This window comes from Macaca mulatta, chromosome 10 (genome assembly GCF_049350105.2).
Source record: "Macaca mulatta isolate MMU2019108-1 chromosome 10, T2T-MMU8v2.0, whole genome shotgun sequence".
NCBI classification, from domain to species: domain Eukaryota; kingdom Metazoa; phylum Chordata; class Mammalia; order Primates; family Cercopithecidae; genus Macaca; species Macaca mulatta.
Genome location: NC_133415.1, coordinates 33,258,711 through 33,281,168, shown reverse-complemented (window position 1 = coordinate 33,281,168; position 22,458 = coordinate 33,258,711). Strand labels below are relative to the sequence as shown.

Below are 22,458 nucleotides of genomic sequence, written 5' to 3'. Positions count from 1 at the left end.
AACATTTGTCCAGTTCTCCAGGGAAAGATCTGCACAGTACACATCAGGAAACGCTCTTGGAGATCAAGAGGAGAAATGAAACTGAAACTCAAGACTTCTGCTTTCATGCACTGTAAACCTAACTTCATCTTGATAAATTATGAAAACCTCACCTTTCTGACCTGTTTCAGCCAATATTTATCACACACCCATCATGTGGAAGAGGTTGCTCAATGCAGCAGGGCATACAGAAGGGATTGAGGCAGTCCCTACCCTGGGGGCATATGGAAAGTACCCCCCAACACCTTCCATGCAAGGCAAAACACACAGACAGTGATACAGCACATCTACCGGGGTAACTCAGGATGAACCGTTTCAAAAGAAACACGTGACCTCACCTAGTCCCTGAAAAATGGGAAAGACATCACATAAGATGGAAAGGGAGAGAGGTAGCAGGAGAACACAGACATTATCAGTTCAGTTTAGTTGTGGTAGTAGAGAGCATTCTGGGACCAAATTCAAAACGAAAAAGCCACATGTTAAAGTATCTATTCTTCTCGCTCTTAAAGAAAACGGTAGCACCCTCTAGTCGCATTGCAAAGTAGAAATGAGGAACAAGACAGCATCAGGGTGACCTGATCAGGGTGACTCTTGCCTGTCAAGAGTCAGAGACAGGCCAGAATCAGGCCCTGGGCTGCAGGAGTCTCCCTGGGTTGATTTCTGTGCTACAGTGCTGTCAGCAGAGTGGGGTGGGGGAGGGGGTGCGCTTTTTTTCATCTCCCTGGGGAGCAAACACCAACTCTTGCAGCAGTTCTGCCAACAAGGCAGAACTATGACGAAACTGATTACCACTAGTCTCTCTGTATCAGGGTCAAGATACGGGGCGGATGAGTCTGTTCCCCAAGGGTGTGCTTAGAGGCCACCGCCACAGAGCTAAGGAAGCCCCTCTCCTAGAACACACCTGTGCCCAACCCTAGTTCACCCTGACGTCCCAGCTCAGCATTAATCGTGGATCCTTCGGCGGGGACCCTGGGCCCCCAAGCCCTCCTATTCAGGGACCACAATTCCCCAACTAGGGGCACTGTCACCAGATCCAGAGGGGCAGTAACAGTCCCTCTTGCAGATTTCAGATCTTCACCCTGCCATTGAAAGGCCACAAGGGGGATTTCGTCCCGGTTTCACCTTCAGGACTGTCTGAGTACTTCCCGGGCGATGCAGACCAGTGGAAGGCACTGGCCGGCACCAAGGCCCGCTCCTGGGAGCCAGGCCGGGGCCCCTCCAGGGACCACAGGTGGGCAGCGGAAGACTCAGAGCAAGGGCCAGGGGCGAAGATGGCCTTCGCTGCGGTCAACCCGGAGCACGTGCTGGGGCTCACCGGCCTCCCCGCGCTGAGGGCAAAGTCCGCTCCCGCCGGCTTCTTGGCTTGGGCACCGGGTACCGGGCGTCAGGGGCGAGGCAGGCAGGACTTGCGCGCGCCCCGACTCGACAACAGACCCCGACCCGACTGCGGGCTCGGCCTCCCGGGACCCCTGCGCGCACTCACCATTGTGGTTGACCCAGGTCGGCTTCAGGAGCTTCATTGTTCGGCCGCCGCCGCCGCCGGGCTGAGGCGAGAGCCGGGTCCCTCAGCGCGCCCGGGCCATGGAGCCACCGCCGCCGCTTCCTCCCGCGCCGCCCGCCCTCCGGCCGCCGCCCGCCCCGCGCCCTCAGGGCCGCCGCGCCATCGCCGGCCCGCGCCCCCCTCCGCCGCCACAGCCGCCCCCCGCGCTCGGCCGCCGCCGCCGCCACCACAGCCGCATCCCCTGCGCCGCTCCTCCTCAGGCGGCTCCCGGGCAACGCCGGAAGTCACGGCGCGCACCTGCCAAATCGCCCCGGCGGGAAACCGCTCCCCACGCGGACTGGGCCGCCCCGGCTCCTCGGCTGGCAGGGGCTTCGGGTCGGGCCCGGGCGCGGACGCCCCAGAAGGGGCGGTTCGCCTGGACGGCGGACAGCGAGCGGGGCCTGGAGTTGCAACCCGGGCCGGTCGCAGAGGCAGGCGGGGCCCAGGTGGCGTGGACCGCCCGTCACCAGCTCTGCCTCGCCAGTCTGAGTCCGACTTATTAACTAGCTTCCGTCATTCATCAACACGCGCTATTGGGCATCTTGCGAGCGCCAGCCTCCGCGCCGGCGCCGGAATGTGACCCTGGCTTCGGACTCGAACGAATGAGGGGAACGAGCCAACCCTGGTCGGGGAGGCTGGGGCGGACGTGTTTATTGGAAGATCGGGGCCGTTTGCCTAGACGTGAACATTTGGACTCGGAGGAGCAGAGGGACGCCCCTCGGCCGCACCGGTTGCATTGCAGGGTCGAGGCCCGCGCGAGGGCGCAGACCGACCAACCGGCTAGGGCCTGGCTGGCGGGACAGGGCCCGCTGCAGAGGCGCACTCGCAGCCCAGGGCGGGGACGGAAGGGAGGACCCTCAGCCGCGTGAAACGCTAGGCGCTCTTGTGTGCGCAGCGGACGCCCGAGGCGGGGCTGCGTCGGGGGCGGGGACAAGCGCGTCCCAGCCCCTGCTGCCGGAACGCCTGAGCGCTGGGCGGCTGGTCTGCCGGACCTCAGTAGGGGGCACCGCGGGTCGGACTGCGGAGGGGCGCACGCCCGGAAGCGGCGAGGGTAGCCATGACGGCCTACGTGCTGCGAGGTGTCTCGCTAACCCTGCGCCCGACGAGCGGGTGAGTGTGGACGTCGACCGGGTAGCGGAGTGCCCAGGGCGCCTGCGGGGTCTTTGCGCCTGTCCGCCGGGACTCGCCTGTGCTCCCTGCTCGCTTCCCAGTCCACGAATATCTCAGGGATGAGCCATATCTGATCATGACTCTTATGCATGAAAATCTGAGCACCCTGGCGAGCAGGGGTCCTGCCCAAGTCCTCTGTGGTGTGAACGAAAGATTTTGAAAAATCTCTCACGTTGACCTTGCTGTCACATCAAGTAGTTACAAGTGCCCCGGGTTCGGGAGCATTGTAATTTTTTATTTTCCTGTGAAGTGGGAGAGAATGAGATATTTGAGACAAGAGTTTCTCACTGTCGCCTAGGCTGGAGTGCAGTGGCGCGATTTCGGCTCACTGCAACCTCTGCCTCCCAGGTTCAAGCAGTTCTGCCCCGGCCTCCCGAGTAGCTGGGATTACAGGCGCCCAACACCACGCCCGGCTGATTTTTGTATTTTTGGTAGAGACGGGGTTTCACCATGTTGGCCAGGCTGGTCTTGAACTCCTGACCTCGCCATCCACCCGCCTCGGCCTCCCAAAGTGCCGGGATTACAGACGTTTGCCACCGCGCCTGGTCTCGAGAATCACTATTTATACATACTCTTGTGTCTTTCAGGCTTCTGGGAACTTGGCAGAGGCAGATTAGAAATACTCACCAGCGAGCATCATTGTTGTCTTTCTGGGAACTCATTCCCATGAGGTAAAACTCAACCGCGGGCCTGACTTCTGGGGGTATAGGTGTCATTCGATGTGTAGAGAACAAAGCTAGACTGCTGGATGTGTGGTTTGCAAAATTAACAGCCTACAAAGTTTCTCAGTTCTGTCTTTCCAATATTTTCCATACCATAGGTTGCTGTTTGTAATTTTTAAAATTTAAGCAGTTTAAATAAGTATTCTCCTGGAAGGGATTCTTGTGTGTTTTAAAGGACACAGCTTAAGTTTCTCTTTCTCCATGAGCCTTCCTCTTCCCTGCCCATTCTGAGGCCCTGGAGAGTGTGGGGAAGATGCAAGTATTAAAGGTATTTCCATCTGGCACTCTTGACTCTTTCTAGTCAATCTTGATTCAGTCAATCTTGATGGTAAAGGATTTGATTCTTCCTTTTTTTTTTTTTTTTTTTTTTGAGATGGAGTCTCACTGTGTCACCCAGGCTAGAGTGCAGTGGTGTGACCTTGGATCACTGTAACCTCTGCCTCCTGGGTTCATGCCATTCTCCTGCCTCAGCCTCCCAACTAGCTGGGATTACAGGTGCCAATCACCACGCCCGGCTAATTTTTGTATTTCTAGTAGAGATGGGGTTTTACCATGTTGGTCAGGCTGGTCTCGAACTCCTGACCTCAGGTGATCCACCCACCTCAACCTCCCAAAGTGCTGGGATTACAGGCCAGCCCACACCTGGCCCACAAATCAATTTTAATAGTAATGAGCTCCTAATCCAACAGTTTGGTATTTTCACTTTTGAATGTAATCCCAAGGCACACCTGAATCCCAGCAGTAAAGAGGAACACTTCCCCTGATTTTATACTCTGATGCCCCTTGTTGCTTTTGTACTTTTTTTTTTGAGACAGAGTCTCGCTCTGTTACCCAAGCTGGAGTGCAGTGGCACAATCTCGTCCCACTGCAACCTCTGCCTCCCAGGCTCAAGTGATTCTCCTGCCTCAGCTTCCTGAGAAGCTGGGATTATAGGTGCGCACCACCACACCTTGCTCATTTTTGTATTTTTAGTAGGGACAGGGTTTCGCCATGTTGGCTAGGCTGGTCTCGAACTCCTGACATTGGGCAATCTGCCCACCTTTGCCTCCCAAAGTGCTGGGATTACAGGCGTGAGCCACTGCGGCCAGCTGCTTTTGTACTGTTTCTTGTAATTGATGGCACCCACACAGTTCTCACAAGTACTCTGGGGTGGAGTACCTCCTCACCACATTGAGCTCACGAGTCAGTTATGCACAGCTCCTTCCCCCAGTGGAGAGGTCAATTTGGGGTACTTACCATTTTGTCTCTCCGTAGGTTCATGAGACTGAAGAGGAAAATGTTTAATATTTGCTTTATCTATTAGATCAGAACCTCTTCGAAAGAAGAAGAAGGTAGATCCTAAAAAAGACCAAGCAGCAAAGGAGCGCTTGAAAAGAAGGATCCGAAAACTGGAAAAGGCTAGTCAAGAGCTAATTCCTATTGAAGATTTTATTACCCCTCTAAAGTTCTTGGATAAAGCAAGGTAAGGATCCTTCTCTAGGGATGAAGTCCTCAGCACAAAGGAGTTCTATCAACTTCAGGTAGTGGTGTCTGTAGTTCACACCTGTGATAGTAATTGGTCAGTAGGCTTGAGCTGACTTGGCCCTAATGAGTCCTTGCTTCTTTTGGGATCAGGAGAAAGCATCCTTGGGTGGTACTCTTGAATGGCTCTGGGTGGGAAAGAACTTAAGATATCTAATAATCCAGATGCTTAAGCACTGCTCTGGAGTTCATGTTTTTGCTGTCATGCATGAGGAGTCTTGGCTGTTTCTGATCCTTTGGGCCTGGAGTCTGAAGCCCTCGCCTCATCCTAACAGTAGAAAACACTTGGTCTCTTGTTTTATCATGCAGATACCTTTAGTTGGTATTTGTTGGGATTCTACTGTGTGCAGGGTTAACAGTTCCTGCTGCCATTTTGTAAGCAGTGTGCACCATCTATAAAGGGGCGGGTGTTAAAGTCACCTCTCATCCAAGGGAGTATTTGCCTGGGCAGAGGAAGTCCTACCAGTCTCCTCAGACCATCTGTTCTTCTGACAGAAAGCAAATGACCTTGGTTCCCAGCATCAGTTGCAGCTGCAGCCACATTCAACATTCCATTTCTTAATTTGTCCCAAACTTGTTTTATCTCCTAAGTCCTGTCTGTGTCTGGCAATGGGAATACTTGCGTCAGTTGCAGTCACAGACTTCCATGCCAGTGAGGTTGGTAACCCTTAGCTTCTTTGCAGACAGCGGCCTCAGGTGGAGCTCACCTTTGAGGAGACTGAGAGGAGAGCTCTGCTTCTGAAGAAGTGGTCCTTGTACAAGCAGCAAGAGCATAAGATGGAGAGGGACACCATCAGGGCCATGCTAGAAGCCCAGCAGGAAGCTCTTGAGGAACTGCGACTCGAGTCCCCGAAGCTCCATGCTGAGGCCATCAAGCGGGATCCCAACCTGTTCCCCTTTGAGAGGGAAGGGCCATGTTACACACCACCGATCCCTAACTACCAGCCCCCTGAAGGCAAGTACAGTGACGTCACCAAGGTGTACACACAAGTGGAGTTTAAGAAATAGACTTGCAGGCTGCTATCCTTAACGTGCTGCCCCTGAGAGTAGGAATGACCAGGGTTCAAGTCTGCTTTCCGCAGAATCAGGCATGCTGTTAATAAATACTGGTTGAATCAAAATGCTCCTTTGTCTTGTGTTAGAATTTTTTTTTAATTTTTAATTTTTTTTTTTGAGACAGTCTCACTCTGTTGCCCAGACTGGAGTGCAGTGACACAATCTCGGCTCACTACAAACTCTGTCTCTCTGGTTCAAGCGATTCTACTGCATCAGCCTCCCGAATATCTGAGATTACAAGCGTGCGCCACCACGGGTGGCTAATTTTTGTATTTTTAGGAGACAGAATTTTGCCATGTTGGCCAGGCTGGTCTCGAACTCCTGACCTCAAGTGATCTGCCTCCCTTGGCCTCCCAAAGCCCTGGGATTATAGGTGTCAGCCACCACACCCAGCCAGAATTAAAATTAATTCACCAGGCTGGGCTCAGTGACTCACGCCTGTAATCCCAGCACTTTGGGAGGCCAAGGCGGGTGGATCACAACACGAGGTCAGGAGATGGAGACCATCCTGACTAACAGAGTGAAACCCCATCTCTACTGAAAATACAAAAAAATTAGCCGGGCATGGTGGCACGCGCCTGTAGTCCCGGCTACTCGGGAGGCTGAGGCAGGAGAATGGTGTGAACCTGGGAGGTGGAGCTTGCAGTGAGCCGAGATCATGCAACTGCACCCCAGCCTGGGGGACAGAGTGAGACTCCGTCTCAAAAAAAAAAAAAAAAAAAGTTAATTCACCTGAGATGGATGGGGGTGACAGAGGCTGCCCTTCACCAGGTAATGGGAAGAAGATGACAGACCTCAACTGCTGCCCTCAAATGGGGAAAAAAAAAAATGTAAAAAATCCCGAGGGTATAGTGAAAATACCACCAACAGGAGTCAAAGTAACAGAGGAGTGGTGGGAAAGGAAGTTGCCAGCTGGAAAGGTGAGCAGAGAAGCAGGGCCTTCCTGATGGGAAAGAAACACACCTTTGTGTGTTCAGCTGGGGTTAGGGGGAGGTAGAAGAGTGTGGAGCAGGCCAGGGACATACTAGTCAATAAAGATGCCGTGGTCCTTGAGGATGTGAGGCCTGGCAGGGGCAGCGGACTCTATCTCAAGTGCGTAGTCTAGAATGGTGAATGTATTAGTCTGCTCAGGCTGCCATTACAAAGTACCATAGACTGGGTGGCTTAAACAACAGAAATTTATTTTCTCACAATTCTGGGGGCTAGAACTCCTAAGATCAAGGTACCAGCAGGCTTGTTTTCTGAGCCTTTCTCCTTAGCTTGCAGATGGCCACCTTTTCCCTCACATGGTTGTCCCATAGTCTGTGTCCTAATTTTTTATAGACACTAGTTATACTGGAATAGGGCCCACCTAATGACCTCATTATAACTTAATTATCTCCTTAACAATGCTACGTCCAAATACCTCCAAATACAGTCACATTCTGAGGTATGGGGTTGGGGGGAGTGGGAGGGTCGTATGGGTAGGACTTCAACATAGGAACTGTAGGGGACACAATTCAGCCTGTCACAGTACAGGCCCAGTGTATGAATAGATCCATTTTCCCCAGTGGCTTGGATCACAACCTCAGAAAGGATTTTTTTTTTAACCACCTTACTGCAGGTAAACCAGGGAAACATTTCATTGGAATAAGAAGTTAGGTTGTCTTCCTGCGTGTGGTTCACTTTTTTCCCTTTTTTAAAAATTGTGGTGGCCAGGCACCGTGGCTCATGCCTATAATCCTAGCACTTTGGGAGGCCTAGGCGGGTGGATCATCTGACGTCAGGAGTTCGAGACCAGCCTGATCAACATGGTGAAACCCCATCTCTACTAAAAATACAAAATTAGCCAGGTGTGGTGGCACATGCCTGTAATCCTAGCTACTCGGGAGGCTGAGGAAGGAGAATCGCTTGAATCCGGGAGGTGGAGGTTGTAGTAGCCGAGATCGCACCACTGCACTCCAGCCTGGGCAAGAAGAGCGAAACTCCCATTCAAAAAAAAAAAAAAAATTGTGGTAAGACACATATAAACTTTACTATCTTCATCATTTCTAACTGTATGGCTCAGTGGTATTGAGGACATTCATACCATCGGACAACATCACCACCATCCGTCCATCTCCAGAACTCTTCATTGCAAAACTGAACTCTACCCATTAAACTGTAATTCCCTGTTCCCCTCCTCCCCCAACCCCTGGCAACCACCATTCTACCTTTTCTGTGATTTTTTTTTTTTTTTTTTTTTTTTTTTGAGACGGAGTCTCGCTCTGTCGCCCAGGCTGGAGTGCAGTGGCCAGATCTCGGCTCACTGCAAGCTCCGCCTCCCGGGTTCACGCCATTCTCCTGCCTCAGCCTCCCGAGTAGCTGGGACTACAGGCACCCGCCACCTCGCCCACCTCGCCCGGCTAGTTTTTTGTATTTTTTAGTAGAGACGGGGTTTCACCATGTTAGCCAGGATGGTGTCGATCTCCTGACCTCGTGATCTGCCCGTCTCGGCCTCCCAAAGTGCTGGGATTACAGGCTTGAGCCACTGCGCCCAGCCCTTTTTCTGTGATTTTAACTATTCTTAAGTACCTCACAGAATTGGAATCATAGTGTTTGTCTTTTTGTAACTGGCTGATTTCACTGAGCATAATCCTCAAGGTTCATCCATGTTATAGCATGTATCAAATGTTTTTTTCATGGCTGAATTAATGTTCCATTATATGTATGCCACATTTTCCTTATCCATCTTTTGATGGACGCTTGGGTTACCTTCACGTTTTACTATTGTGAATAATGCTGCTATGAACACGGGAGTACAAATATCTCTTCAAGATTGTGCTTGTTTTTAGATGTACACCCAGAAGTGGAACTGCTGGATCATATGAGGACTCTATTTTTAATTTTTTTAGGAAGTACCATACTGCTTTCCATGGCTGCTGTAACATTATATTTTCCCAGTAATGCACAAGGATTCCAACTTTTCTTTTTTTTTTTTTGGAGTCGGAGTCTGACTGTCGCCCAGGCTGGAGTGCAGTGGCATGATCTTGGCTCACTGCAATCACCACCTCCTGGGTTCAAGCGATTTTCCTGCCTCAGCCTGCCAAGCTGGGACTACAGGCGTGTGCTACCGTGCCCAGCTAATTTTTTTTTTTTTTGCATTTTTAGTAAAGATGGGGTTTCGCCATGTTGACCAGGCTGATCTCGAACTCCTCACCTCAGGTGATCCGCCCGCCTTGGCCTCCCGAAGTGCTGAGATTACATATGTGAGCTACCGCACCCAGCCAAGGTTCCGATTTTTCTACATCCTTACCACACTTTTTTTTTTTTTTAATAGTAGCCATCCTAATGGGTGTGAGGTGGTATCTCACTGTGGTTTTGACTTGTATTTCCCTAATGGTCAGTGATGCTGAGCATCTTTTTATGTGCTTTTTGGCCATTGGTATGTCTATTCAAGTCCTTGCCTTTTTTTTTTTTTTTTTGTAACAGTCTCACTCTGTTACCCTGGCTGGAGTACAGTGGCGTAATCTTGGCTAACTGCAACCTCCGCCTCCCGATTCAAACAATTTAGCCTCAGTCTCCCAGGTAGCTGGGATTACAGGTGCATGCCACCACACCTGGCTAATTTTTATATTTTTAGTAGAGACGTGGTTTCACCATGTTGGCCAGGCTGGTCTTGAACTCCTAACCTCAGGTGATGCGCCTGCCTCAGCCTCCCAAAGTGCTGGGATTACAGGCTTAAGCCACAGTGCCCAGCCCCTTGCCCATTTTTGAACTTTTTTTCTCATTGAGTTTTAGGAGTTCTCTATAGTTCTGTTAATCTCTTGTCAGATATATGATTTGCAAATATTTTCTCCCATTCTGTGGATTGCCTTTTTATTCTGTCGTTAAGTGTCTTTTTTTTTTTTTTTTTAAAGAGATAAGGTCTTGCTCTGTCACCCAGGCTAGAGTGCAGTAGTGCAATCATAGCTCACCGTAACCTCAAACTCCTGGGCTCAAGCAATTCTCCTACCTCAGCCTCCTGAGTAGCTAGGACTACAGACAGGCACCACCATGCTCAGCTACCTTTTAAAAAAAAAAAACTTGTAGAGATGGGGTCTTGCTATGTTGTCCAAACTGGTCTTGAACTCCTGGCCTCCAGCAATCCTCTTGTGTCAGCCTCCCGAAATGCTGGGATTACAGACATGATCCACAGTGCCTGGCCTGATAGTGTGGTTTTAAAAAAAAATTTTTCTAGAAAGAATGGAGGCAGGGTTTTACTATGTTGCCTAGGCTGGTCTTGAACTCCTGGGCTCAAGTGATCCTTCCACCTCGGCCTCCAAAAGTGCTGGGACTACAGGAGTGAACCACCATGCTTGGCCAATAGTGTCTTTTGATGTGAAATTGAATGCCTTTAATTTTCATGAAGTCCAATTTGTTTATTTTTTTCTTTTTAATGTTGATGACTTTGGTGTCACATCCAAGAAACTACTATCAAATCCAACGTTGTGAAGATATTCTCTATGTTTAATTTTAAGCTCTTACAATTTAGGTCAATTTTGAGTTAACTTTTGTATATGATGTTTGGTAAGGGTCCAACTTCACTCTTGGATATCCAGTTTCCAGGCATCAACCATTTGTTGAAAAGACTGTCCTTTCCATAGCCTGGGCGATCCTCTCACCTCAGCCTTCCAAGTAGCTGGGATTACTGCTTTTTTCAAACAAAAAAACTTTGTTTTAAAAACTCTTTATCAGTCCTGGATAAAAATGTTGCCTAAGGATTCTAAGTCCTTTGGCCCCACCTGAGACAAATGCTTAATGGAACCACGTTTCACGACTTCTACTGCTGCCTCTGAGGTCCAAGTCATAGTCAGTTTTTGCCTGTTCTATTGCAGTGGCCAACTGATCTAGCCACCCCACCCCTTCTCTGCACAGCAGCCAGAGGTCTCTAGAACCAGGTCAGGTCAGGTCTTTGGCTACCTGCCACCCCGAGAGTCTCATCCCCTGATTCCTGATTACAGCTCACAGCACCCCCTCCTATCAATACATGGTGTCAGGTCCCTCTGCCTTTGTGGGTCCCTTTCTCTGCCTGACAGGAGCTGAGCCTCTTCATCCAGGTCTGGGCTCAGACACTGAGGCCTCCCCCACCTCCCCGCCCAAGGTAAGTGTCCAGCACAGGTGCTTGATAGCAGTGCTTTTAAAAACACTAGGTTTCATCCGTTAGGTTGTACAATCAGTTCAGTAGGTCATGGCCGACAGTTTGTTTTCAACTTTTTATTTTGAAGTAATTATAGATTCACAGGAGGTTGCATAGGAGGTTGTCTAGGGAGGTGCTGCGTACCCTTGCCCCAGCCTCCCCCAATGTTAACATCAGGAGCCAAAAACTGACATTGGTACAGTCTACAGAACATACTCGGTTTCCCAGTTATATCTGTACTCCTTTGTGTACCTAACTCTACACAATTTTGACTTCATGTATAGCCCTGTGTAACCATCAGTCAGGCTGACAGATGGTTTTCAACACCACAGGACTCCCTTATGTGAACCACCCCCCCACCATCCCTAACCTAACCCCTGGTAACCTTTAATCTGTTTTCCATCTCTGTAATTACATTATTTCATCAATGTTACATAAATGGAATCCTGCTACATGTATGTTTTCAAGATTGGCTGGTTTTGCTCCGAAGAATTTCCTTGAGTTTCATCTGAGTTGCTGTGTGTACAGCAGTTACTGAAAATGGCACTGTATCACATACAGTACGGATACATATTGTTTTATATTTCAACAGTAATATGCTATATATAACAGTCTATGCCAAATAATGACGTAAAATACTTATTATTAATATGGGGTTTTGTCCAAAACACTTATTTTTAAAATATTTATTTATTTAGCCGGGCGCGGTGGCTCAAGCCTGTAATCCCAGCACTTTGGGAGGCTGAGACAGACGGATCACGAGGTCAGGAGATCGAGACCATCCTGGCTAACACGGTGAAACCCTGTCTCTACTAAAAAAATACAAAAAAAAACTAGCCGGGCGAGGTGGCGGGCGCCTGTAGTCCCACCTACTCGGGAGGCTGAGGCAGGAGAATGGCGTAAACCCGGGAGGCGGAGGCTGCAGTGAGCTGAGGTCCGGCCACTGAACTCCAGCCTGGGCGACAGAGCGAGACTCCGTCTCAAAAAAAAAAAAAAAAAAAAGGATTTATTTATTTAGAGACGGGGTCTTGCTCTGTCGCCCAGGCTGGAGTGCAGTGGCACAGTCATAGCTGACTGCAACCTCAAACTCCTATCCCCAAGTGATCCTTCTGCCTCAGCCTCCCAAGTAGCTGAGATTACAGGTGTGAGCCACCATGCCTAGCACCTGTCCATAAAGTGTGAAATATACTGCTCTTATTGCAGTATTTGTTTTCTTCATAACACCACCATAAAAGAAAATTATCCAAACTGCTTCAGAAATTACCACCATTTTATTTTTATTTATTTTGAGACAGGATATCGCTCTGTTGCCCAGGCTGAAGTACACTGGCAAAATCATGGCTCACTGCAGCCTCAAACTCCTGGGCTCAAATGATCCTCCTATCTCAGACTCCCAAGTAGCTGGAACTACAAATACGTGCCACCATGCATGGCTCGTTTATTTTTTGTAGAGATAGAGTCTTGTTATGTTGCCCAGGCTGGTCTCAAACTCCTGGGCTCAAGCGATCCTCCCACCTAAGCCTCCCAAAGTGCTGGGGTAACAGCCGTAAGCCACCACATCCAGCCACCATTTTAAATCCCTATTTATTGATGTTTAATGTCTGTCTTTTCCCCAAACAACAACAGAAACTCTTTGAAGACAACTTGTCTGTTTCGAAACTGTGGTCTTGTAAGCCCCAAACCCTGTCCAACATGTGGACACTCAGATGTTGTGAAGGAATTGCCATAGCAACAAATGCAGGAACATCCTGTCCAGAGAGATTATCTGCTGATGTGGAACTTGAGTAGTGAAGGAGGAGGCAAAATATGACAGTTGCACTACAGAGGCAGGACTCAATGCTTCCTAACCGAGCATGCAGTCGCACACTGCATACCTTGCTAAACAAGCAGGTGGCAGGGAGCATGGCTGCACTGAGGGAAGGCCCCTCATGGACTGGGGTGCTGGCTGGCATGCCCTGGCTTTTGCTGCACTCTCCAGCTCTGCCCCATGAACCTGAAGGCAGCTGCTGCAATCCCAGGCATCACATGCAGACTGCCAATTCATTTTATTATTTTATTTTTGAGACGGAGTCTTACTCTGTTGCCTAGGCTGGAGTGCAGTGGCACGATCTCAGCTCACTGCAACCTCTGCCTCTGGGGTTCAAGCGATTCTCGTGTCTTAGCTTCCTGAGTAGCTGGGATCACAGGCGCATGCCACCATGCCCAGCTAAGTTTTGTATTTTTAATAGAGATGGAGTTTCACCATGTTGGCCAGGTTGGTTTCGAACTTCTGACCTCAAGTGATCCACCCGCCTTGGCCTCCCAAAGTGCTGGGATTACAGCAGACTGCAAATTCAGATGCCCCTTCCCTGTGTTTAAGAGTAAGAAAAACCTTGTAGATCTCTAGCAGTCTTCTTCTTTTCCCTCACTGGGTGGAAATGCTCATTAATCCAGCCACAGCCATGCTGGAGGCACCTTGGTTGCCTTAGACACATCAATACTCCCCTGATGATGGGGGAACGCTGGCTCCGCTGTAGATGCTCCTGCTCTTGGGATCCTGTGAACACAGCCCCCACCCCCACCGTTCACAGACACAGACAGGGGCTCTTAGGGAGCACAGGAGAAAACACTCAAGCAGGGAAATACTGTTCTTTAATGGACACCCTTCTGAAGTGATGGATTGTTCTACCCCAAAGAACAAATTTAAAGATATTCAACTTGCTGCCTGTGTCCAGGAAGAGAGCAGGGAGGGTGCTGGGTACAGACCCAGCCTAGCCCTCAGCATCACATAACAGGGCCACCACAGGATGAGAAACCATTCTATTAGTAATAAAGAGACTGCTTCGAGAAATAGTGTTTTTGGTGGTTCATACATTTTAAAACACCTACAAGAGAATAAGCATACAAGTTTCTAACACTGTCCAGACAACACTGTTATATATAAAATCTAACAAATGTAAACTTAATTTTCAGCTTCTATTTGAAATCAGATGAAATGGCTTTTGATACATTAACCACCAGGGGAAATTTTTTTGAGGGAAGGAGTCCTTAATTCCACATGTCTTGGACTTGGATTTCTTAAGGTGAGTCCACAAACCCTCTTTATGCAACGTTGTGTGTTCTGTAGCTGTGTGCATTTCTTAAAAACTAGAGTCTCCAGGGGCCGACCTGGGAGCCTAACAAGTGAAGCCTGCTGGTGCAGAGGGGCCAGCAAGCCCTGCCTGCTCGGCACACCTGCCTGCATGTGCAGTGGAACTGAGTGGAGCAGAGTGTGAGTACTCACAATGTTCACCAAACCTGAGACATAGCAGGCAGTTTCCCAAGGACTAGGAAAGACATTCACAGTGGCGCAACTGTTTAGCTACCTCATTATGACCCACCTGTGTGTCCATACAGGTCAGGGCTACCCTTCAGTTTACCTGAGAAGCCTAGACCTCAGGACCGCCATCTCCTATGCTACTGTGCCCAGCCTGACCTGGCTGCTCACAGGTACCTGGCCATAATGCTTAGCCTCCTGGAAGCTCTGAAGCGGTGCAATTGTCCTGCAGAACATCGCAGCGTCAGGGTACCCTGCAGGCTGGTGAGGGGTGGGCAAGTAGGACCAGCAATGTCCTGCTCCACGTTCCAAACCCAGCAAGAGCTCACAGGGACCCACTAGACTGTGTAGGCTGTCACAGTCCCCAGGGTTTTGCAACAGCAACTTGAAACAGACCAAGGAAGCTGCACAGGCCAATGGCAGGGGTGCTTGTCACTCGTCCTTCTCCTGCGGCAGAGGGAGATGCCAGTCTGGAGGGGGGCTCTGCCTCGGGGCCCACACCAGGATGTGCTTCCGTGCAGCCTGGACTCGTGCCCGTTCGCTCTCACAGAGGGAATGCTGTGCAAATAAGACTCTAGTCACTCCCCAGGCTCTGAGCACCCTCAAGACCCCTGTACCTCCCCCCAAAACACAGATGGACAGGAAGGGGCCTATGGTGCACACCACTGTGCAGCACAGCTGCATCCACCTTGGCGAGTATTCCATATTAGCGCACAGAGATTGAGATCATTTTGTTCTCACAAACTACTGTGAAAAACTACTGAATAGGTCATACTAATTTGAGGAATTTTAAAATATCTTCTCCCGGACCTCAGGGCTCAATGGCTCTGGCTGACCTTGTGAGTCTGGGGCGTATTCACCTGCTGAGAGTGAGCCTGGGGGTGGAGTGGAGAGGAGAGAAGAGTCTGAGACAGCAGCTGTGGGGAGCTGCAGGGAGGAGTGTGGTAGGGAAGAAGGGAGGAAGACAGGGAAGAAATACATGCCCAGGGTATCCTGGAAGGGTGGGAAGAGTCCAGAGGACAGACCACCTGCCTGAGTGGTGCCACAAGTGCCATTCAACCCATCAGCTTCTTCTAGCTACTGTATCCCAATACAGACACGGGTCAGTGTATCACAACACGGGAGACCTTCGCTGTGGGCCCTTGGTAAGTATCAGGTGCTATGTGAGCCTCTTTACACAGATCATTTAATCTGTCTACGTCTGTCTTTGTTCAAGCTCTGTTGCCTCAAATAAAATATTTTGATCATGTTTAAAAAGCTATCAGAAATGTAGCACAGACTATTAAAGATTCCCAAATGTCCATTCCCAATGTGGCAGTTAACAGCTTCCCTGATACCGTTTTTTGGTCCAAATTTTAGAGCTAACATGTTTCCCTAATGATGAGATAATCTTCTGCTGGCTAGTCTACTTCCTGCTTTTTTTTCACTAAACAATACACTGTAGGCACTTTCCCACACCCAGGTAGATGACTGACTATTCCTTTCAAAGGCTATCCGGTATTTCACTTTGTGGAAAAAGCTAATTGGTCAAATGTCTATTAGTGAAATTTAGGTTGTTTTCAGCTTTTGCAGTATCAAAAACATAATTAGCATTCCGAACTTTTAACTGTACACTCTTATCCAATTACTTCCCTAGGATAAAGTTCCAGAAGTAAAACTTAAAGTCAAAAGGTATGCATCTGACATTTACATAATCAGAACACCCGACACCCCCACCAACACTGTACAACTACCCAGAATTCTTCAAACCCCCATCAACACTTAACGACTTTCTGCTGGGCAAAACCTGCTGTTACTGTCATTTAGACTTATATACCTGACACCTGGCCATTTGGTTTTTTTCTTTTTTGTTTGTGAGATGGAGTCTTACTGTACTGTTGGCCCAGGCTGGAGTGCAGTGACACGATCAACTCATTGCAACTTCTACCTCCCAGGTTTAAGCAATTCTCCTGTCCCAGCCTCCCGAGTAGCTGGGATTACAGGTGTGTGCCACCATCCGTGGCTAATTTTCATATTTTTAGTAGAGATCGAGTTTTGCCATGTTGCCAGGCTGGTCTCGAACTCCTGACCTCAGGTGATCTGCCCACCTTGGCCTCCCAAAGTGCTAGGATTACAGGCGTGAGCCACCACGCCCAGGCTTTTTTTTTTTCTTTTTTATTATTTTTATAAAGATGGAGTCTTACCACGTTGCCCATGGCTGGTCTCAAGCTCTTGGGCTCAAGCGATCCCCTTGCCTTGGCCTCCCAAAGTGCTGAGATTACAGGTGCCCACCACCATGCCCACCTGGCTTTCTTTTTTAATGAATTGCTTCTTTGTGTCCTTTGGCCATTTTTCCATTCTGAAATAATCCCTATATTTCTTATTGATATATAAGAGCTCTTTATACACACACGCGCAGATATACATACATTAAAATTATCAATCTCTTGCTATACAGGCTGTCAGCTTTCTTACTTTTTTTGAGTTTCACATATTATGGAATAGTCATAATTTTCTTTTATACAGCAGTCTGGTTTCCACATCAGTTCATGTCTTTCAGATCACTGTATACACTTAATGTTGAAGTGTTGATCAGTCCCATTGATTCTCATTCCTTGGCACTCCCCATGAACCTTGCACCTTTCGGCTGGCTTCTCTCCATCTCCTCTCTCACAAGGGGTCCACCGTAGGACTGTATATTCTAGACTACAGTGTGGGTGCCAGGAGGGCAGAGACTCTTATCACTCGTGCATCCCCAAGAGTACCCAATGTAGTACATATTTGCTGGATGAATAAACAACTAGAACCACCTCCTTACCGATCTCTCTGCTCCTGTAAAACACTCTCTACACCCTAGCAAACAGATTGAACTTTTTTCCTCTTTTTTTTTTTTTCCTGAGACAGGTCTCCCTCTGTTGCCCAGGCTGGTGTGCAGTGGCGTGACCATAGCTCACTGCAGCTCTGAACTCCTGGGCTTAGGCGATCCTCCCACCCCACTCTCCCAAGTAGCTGGGACCACAGGTGCACGTCACCACACTTTGCTAACAGACTGATCTGTTAAAGATATAAATCGAATTATGCTTCCCAGCACACTTTAGACTAAACTCTAAACTCCGTATCAAGGCCCACCAGGTCCCTGGTATACCGCTTTCCAACCATCCACCTACCCTCTGCTTCAGGAACACAGGCCTTCTCTGTTTCTCAGCAGTGTCTACCGGGGCTGGATGAAGGCTGGCTCCTGGTCACTCAGGACTCAGCAACATCACCTCCTGCGTAGGCCAGCTGATGACCCTAACATTGGACGGTTGCCCTCTTTGCTCTCTAAACCACTCTACACCCTCCTCGCTGGTCTCCTTCGTTGTCTTTCACGCCCCCTGAAAGTCCTGTTGATATGCTAATTTATACCAACTCTCAAAAGAAAGGAAGCGTGAGGAGGGTAGGAACCTTGACAGTTCTCGGTTAGGTCGCGGGGCCTGGGGCGTGAAGGGGTGGGGAAAGCTGGGCCCTGCAAGGCGCTCCGAAGCGCCGCCCCGCTCCCTCCCGGCGCACCTGGGCCTCGGCGCTCCGGCGCTTCTCCCAGTCGCGGCAGCTGGCCAGGTCGCGCCGCCACTGTTCGCAGGCCGGCCGCTCGCCGTGGACGTAGTAGTGGTGCAGGAAGTGCCTGGCGCTGCGGCAGAGCTTCCACTCGGCGCGATAGGCCTCGCAGGGGCGCGGCGGCTGCGGCGAGAGGCGGCGCCTGAGTGGGGGCCGGCGGCCGCGCCCCACGCCCGGAGCCTGTCCCGTTCCCTCCCTCCGGAAGACCCTGGTGGTTCCCGGCACCCGAGCACACTCACCTGCCAGCCGCTGCCGTCCGCCATGTCTGGGCGACCGGGGCGCCAAGCCCGCCCCTCAGTCCGCCAGCCAATGAAGAATGAAGAAAGCGGCACCTCGTGATCGACTGAAAGAATAACTAATAAGCACCGACACATTCAATTACAGTTTCGCCCCCATCTTAGAGAAGCTCGGACAAACAGGACGAGCAACCAATAGCAACCGAGGGCGGCTGCGGCGCGCGGAGGGCCAGGGTCGCAGGGTAAGTCCGGGACGAGGCCTGGCGCGGAGCCTACTCGGCCACCGCGAAGCCAGCGCCATTCACGCCGGGCCATGAGGGCATCCTGGGCCGCGCAGCTACCTTTTGTCAGTCGCCTCTAAAATCACACTGCTCTGGCCAGTTCTTTTTAGCAGCTTTATGAGATTTTCTCAAATCTCAACAATGCGGTTTATTTTCAAAAGTATGTACTGAGCATCAAGTTGGTGCAGCGAACCTCCCAGATCTGCAGCTCTGGCGGTCTTGTCTGAGCGTCCACTCAGGATGGAGGTGAACTCGCAAAGTAACCAAGGTTGGTTGGGCATGACGTGTGGTGGATCTAGGGTTGGATGACCTGCCCAGGGAACGCAGGCTTGAAGTGGAGGCTGAGAAGGCAATCCGAGCACGGCCATAGGCCGGTCAAAGGCATGGAGGCGGTGTGTAGCACGGGTGAGTGGGGTAGGAGTGGCTTGGATGTCTGTAGCTCGATTCTAAGGGTGCGGGAGACATGTAACATTTACCTTATTTATTTTTCGAGATAGGGTCTTGCTGTGTCACCCAGGCTTACGTGCGACCTCGAACTCCAGGACTTTGAACAGCTGGGACCACAAGCATGCACCGCCTCACCAGGCTAATTTTTAGTTTTTTGGTTTTTTTTTTTTTTTTTGGTAAAGATGTGGTCTTGCTAAGTTACTCAGGCTAGTTTGGCCTCAGGCGATCCTCTCACTTTGGCCTCCCAAAGTGCTAGGATTATAGGCTGAGCGACAACGCCTGGCTGCAACGTTTATAAAAAGGAGCAATGCACAAGAGGCAACAAAGGCAAGTAAAGGGGAAGCTGGTGGGCTTGCAGAAGTGCCCACTGGGACAGACTCCCTGGAGGTGGGTCAGAAAGCTGCAGTTTTACCAGGGGTCCTGCTGTTGAGGCAGCTGGCTCAAGGACCAAGCCCAAAGAAGACACTGGGAGGAAGGCTGCAGGCCAGGGTGCAGGAGTAACGACCAGAATCAGTGCTCCAACTGGCCCCACTAAAAGGCCCTGGAATGGAATTCATCCTGGTCCAGGCAGGGGAGTGTGCCTCCAGCAAAGGACCAGGTGTTTCACTGCATACACAGCAGGTGTTACTTAGTGAAGACAAAAACCCAGAGCCAGAGGTACTGCAACATTCTTGATTATGCATAAAGTGACAATTTGTTAGCTGATGTGATCCTGCAAATGAAAGCTGCTACCCACCAAGGAGGGTTTCTCCCTCTGCTAGTAAAACTGAGACTTTGTCAGTGGAGGGTCAGGTAAGTCCCCACAGTGCTCACGCCTTCCAAAACCACGCCTAGTTCCAGTGATGATGGTTTGTGCCACAGGCCAAGTACTGAACATCATGACACTCATAGACACTCTTTACTGAAGACATGTGGATAGACCCTGGGGCCACCATCCTCTCCTCTCTGGAGTGTTGGAGGGTCCCTGACCAGGGCAGGATCCCCATGCCTAGAAGCAGGGTCAGCCCTGGCTCATGGGGGACCCCGCTGGGCTTAGCCATTGCCACCTAGGAATCAGGCAGCCTTGTTTCTTCCTACTTTCTCCAGAAGAAGCCCCAGATGGGAAGTTTTCTAATGGTGAGATGGAACACGGGGCATCTGCCAACAGGACTTCCTTCAGTTCTGGTCAGAGGCCCAACCACCAGTCTGTGTTAGTACCTAATCAAACATTTAGATTTAGGCTTTAGTTATTGCCTGTTTTTACTTGAAATTCTTGGCTTAGAATTATTCCCAATGGGGCCAGGCACAGTGGCTCATGGGAACAAATTTAAAATAATCAGATTAGCATGTCAAAAGATCTCACGTTATAGAAAGTGAAGACCTAAGACCAAATAAATACTGATAAAAAATAAAGACAGGCCAGCAGAAGCTTGGATGATTTAATAAATTAAAATTAGGAGTGGGGGAGTAGGGAAGAAGGAAAGAGAGGAACATCTCTTTAGCATTTGTTCATTCCAACATTCACATTTGCTTCTCCATGGAGTTGTTTCACTATGAACAGGTTCACTAAGGAGCCAGTTATGTCCATATGAAATGAGAATAAAAGTGTAAACTCATTCAGATCAGGTTTTTCTGAGTGATGTTTTTGAAAAAAATATGGAAAATAAAAATAGAAACATTCTTTGTCAAATACTTAAATTGCAGCCACAGTAGTGGGACAGCCACTATTTATAGAACATACGTCTATTTAAACCCTTTTTTTAGGCCAAAGACTGACACCTATGCAACTGACCTAGGAAAAGAAAGGATAAATGAAAAAGAAAGAACACTTCATGTTAGACAATTTAGTCACCTCCATTGGTTTTGACAGAATTAGGGATACAGAATTGCTCCTGCTGAGGCAGTGGGAGCCCCCCTCAAGCTGAAAGCATGAAGAGGTGAGGCGGCAGCTGCCTACAGGCCCTCAGGGACAGCTCTTTGTCTATCCCCAAATCAAGCATACAACTACAAAGTCCTGCTGCTCCACTTCAAGTAAAACTTGATAATTCTTAGGTAACTCTAAGCAAATCTTAAGTAACAGAGTATTCTGATGAGGCTCATCCCTGTCAGTGCCAGTAACTAAAAGCCAAGATGTTGCAATTTATTCTTTTATTATTTTCCAGTCAGCCAACAGTCCTCACTTAGGGCTTTCTTCCCTTCTTACGCAACGACTGTCCTTCTCCAGAGAAAGCGACGAATCTGCCTCCAGCTTCATCCTAGGTGTGAAGAGAAGATACTATTTTCAGAAACTCCCTGGAGATTTACAATAAATGCCTTACTCTATAGACTCACGTACCATCCATATTACTCATAAGAAATGTCTCAGGCTGGACACGATAGCTTACACCTGTAATCCCAGCACTTTGGAAGGTAAAGGTGGGAGGAACGCTTGAGTCCAGGAGTTCAAGACCAGCCTGGGCAACATAGTGAGACCCCATCTCTACCAAAAATAGCTTGGTGTGGTATGTGCCTATGGTCCTAGCTACTTGGGAGGCTGAGATGGGAGGATGGTTTGAGCCAAGGCCATAGTGAGCTATGATTGTGCCACTGCACTCCAGCCTGGATGGCAGAGCAACAGAGCAAGACCCTGCCTCAAAAAAAAAAAAAAAAAAAAAATCTCTAAGTTCATCACCCAAAAACTTCAGGTCACTTTTCTGTACATGCTTGAAGAACTGTTTTCCCACTTAATTCTGAAGTCTCATGCCAATAAACTTATCTAGTATACTCCCAAGGCTACAGAACTGAATTCTGTTAAAAAGAATTCCATTATGTAGAAGAGCCAGTTTTCTACCAGTGGACATTGCTGTGGTAAGCAGCTTAATGTATTTGTACACAGCTCTTGATATTTTTTTAGAGCTCAAAGTCCTGGGTCAAAGCGTGTACACATTTTTAATGCTTTTAACTTATAGAGAACAACCAGCCCTCAGAAACATTCTACTAAGCTATCCTTCCATCAGCAGAAAGAGGGATTGTTTTTTCCCAAGCCTTTGAAAACTGCACATATTTTGTTTCACATATTTTTATTGCTAGTCAGTCTGAGGCATTACCTCAACTTTTCCCTAGGAAGAAGAGGATTCTGGAATGTTCAACACAAATCCCTGCACCTGGCTCCCCACTAACTGTAGCATGTTATACCTGCAGTAGAACACCATTTAGTATTTATGTGGTAATATTCATGTAAATTTGAGTCACGGCTGCATTTAGTCTTCCTTTGCCACACAGCCTTCCATTTATCCTGGTGTCAATAGCTGCGTTTGGCTTTTTTCTCTATATATTCAATCACAGCCTGCATTGCATGGAGTTCATCTGTTTTGACAAAGCTGTGTCCTCCTGGGCCTTCACCCTGCCATACCTGGACTGGCCTTTCTCTAGGTACCGTACGTGTTAGTGGGGGCTCCTTATTTCCTGGATTCTATGACTTTA

At 49.2% G+C, this 22,458-nt stretch overlaps 4 protein-coding genes and 1 long non-coding RNA gene across 49 annotated transcripts in view; 2 read left to right on the top strand and 3 right to left on the bottom strand.

Moving 5' to 3' along the window:
• Window positions 1-2,458, bottom strand: part of HIRA (histone cell cycle regulator) — a 103,783-nt gene extending 101,325 nt beyond the window's left edge. For 2 of the 23 annotated variants that reach the window (XM_077948998.1, XM_077948988.1), the window contains exon 1: window positions 1,838-2,458. Coding sequence is in view for 8 of the 23 variants with exons in the window: in XM_077948992.1 (XP_077805118.1) it covers window positions 1,523-1,559 (37 nt within the window). In the remaining 15 variants the exon portion in view is untranslated. 23 annotated transcript variants of the gene reach the window in all.
• Window positions 2,459-2,586: 128 nt separating this feature from the next.
• MRPL40 (mitochondrial ribosomal protein L40) lies at window positions 2,587-6,095 on the top strand. Its single transcript, NM_001266415.1, has 4 exons — window positions 2,587-2,689; window positions 3,337-3,420; window positions 4,775-4,933; window positions 5,676-6,095. The coding sequence occupies exons 1-4, from the start codon at window positions 2,637-2,639 to the stop codon at window positions 5,998-6,000; spliced, it is 621 nt and encodes a 206-aa protein (NP_001253344.1). The 5' UTR covers window positions 2,587-2,636; the 3' UTR covers window positions 6,001-6,095.
• A 5,152-nt stretch (window positions 6,096-11,247) lies between these two features.
• Window positions 11,248-18,342, bottom strand: C10H22orf39 (chromosome 10 C22orf39 homolog). 12 transcript variants are annotated; one of them, XR_013399606.1, is made up of 4 exons: window positions 18,293-18,342; window positions 18,009-18,176; window positions 12,317-15,038; window positions 11,248-12,066 (listed from the first exon to the last, which is right to left on the bottom strand). XR_013399606.1 is itself a non-coding variant. In XM_015149707.3 (3 exons), exons 1-3 carry the CDS (start codon window positions 18,314-18,316, stop codon window positions 14,913-14,915), a joined length of 318 nt encoding a protein of 105 aa, XP_015005193.2. In that variant the 5' UTR covers window positions 18,317-18,320; the 3' UTR covers window positions 11,248-14,912. The 12 variants fall into 12 exon arrangements, 2 of the variants coding, with proteins under 2 accessions (XP_015005193.2, XP_077807111.1); XR_013399607.1 differs by having other exon boundaries at window positions 11,248-11,927; window positions 12,728-15,038; XR_013399608.1 differs by having other exon boundaries at window positions 11,248-11,927; window positions 12,987-15,038.
• On the top strand, window positions 18,293-21,318 carry LOC114670393 (uncharacterized). 2 transcript variants are annotated; one of them, XR_013399616.1, is made up of 2 exons: window positions 18,293-18,975; window positions 19,068-20,616. It is a non-coding gene; the product is annotated as an uncharacterized LOC114670393 (long non-coding RNA). The 2 variants fall into 2 exon arrangements; XR_003719956.2 differs by having other exon boundaries at window positions 18,391-18,838; window positions 19,068-21,318.
• UFD1 (ubiquitin recognition factor in ER associated degradation 1) overlaps window positions 20,422-22,458 on the bottom strand; it is a 30,428-nt gene continuing 28,391 nt past the window's right edge. For 4 of the 11 annotated variants that reach the window (XM_077948636.1, XM_077948635.1, XM_077948637.1 and 1 more), the window contains one exon: window positions 20,422-21,251. In XM_077948636.1, the coding sequence (XP_077804762.1) occupies window positions 21,177-21,251 (75 nt within the window). In that variant the 3' untranslated portion in view covers window positions 20,422-21,176. 11 annotated transcript variants of the gene reach the window in all.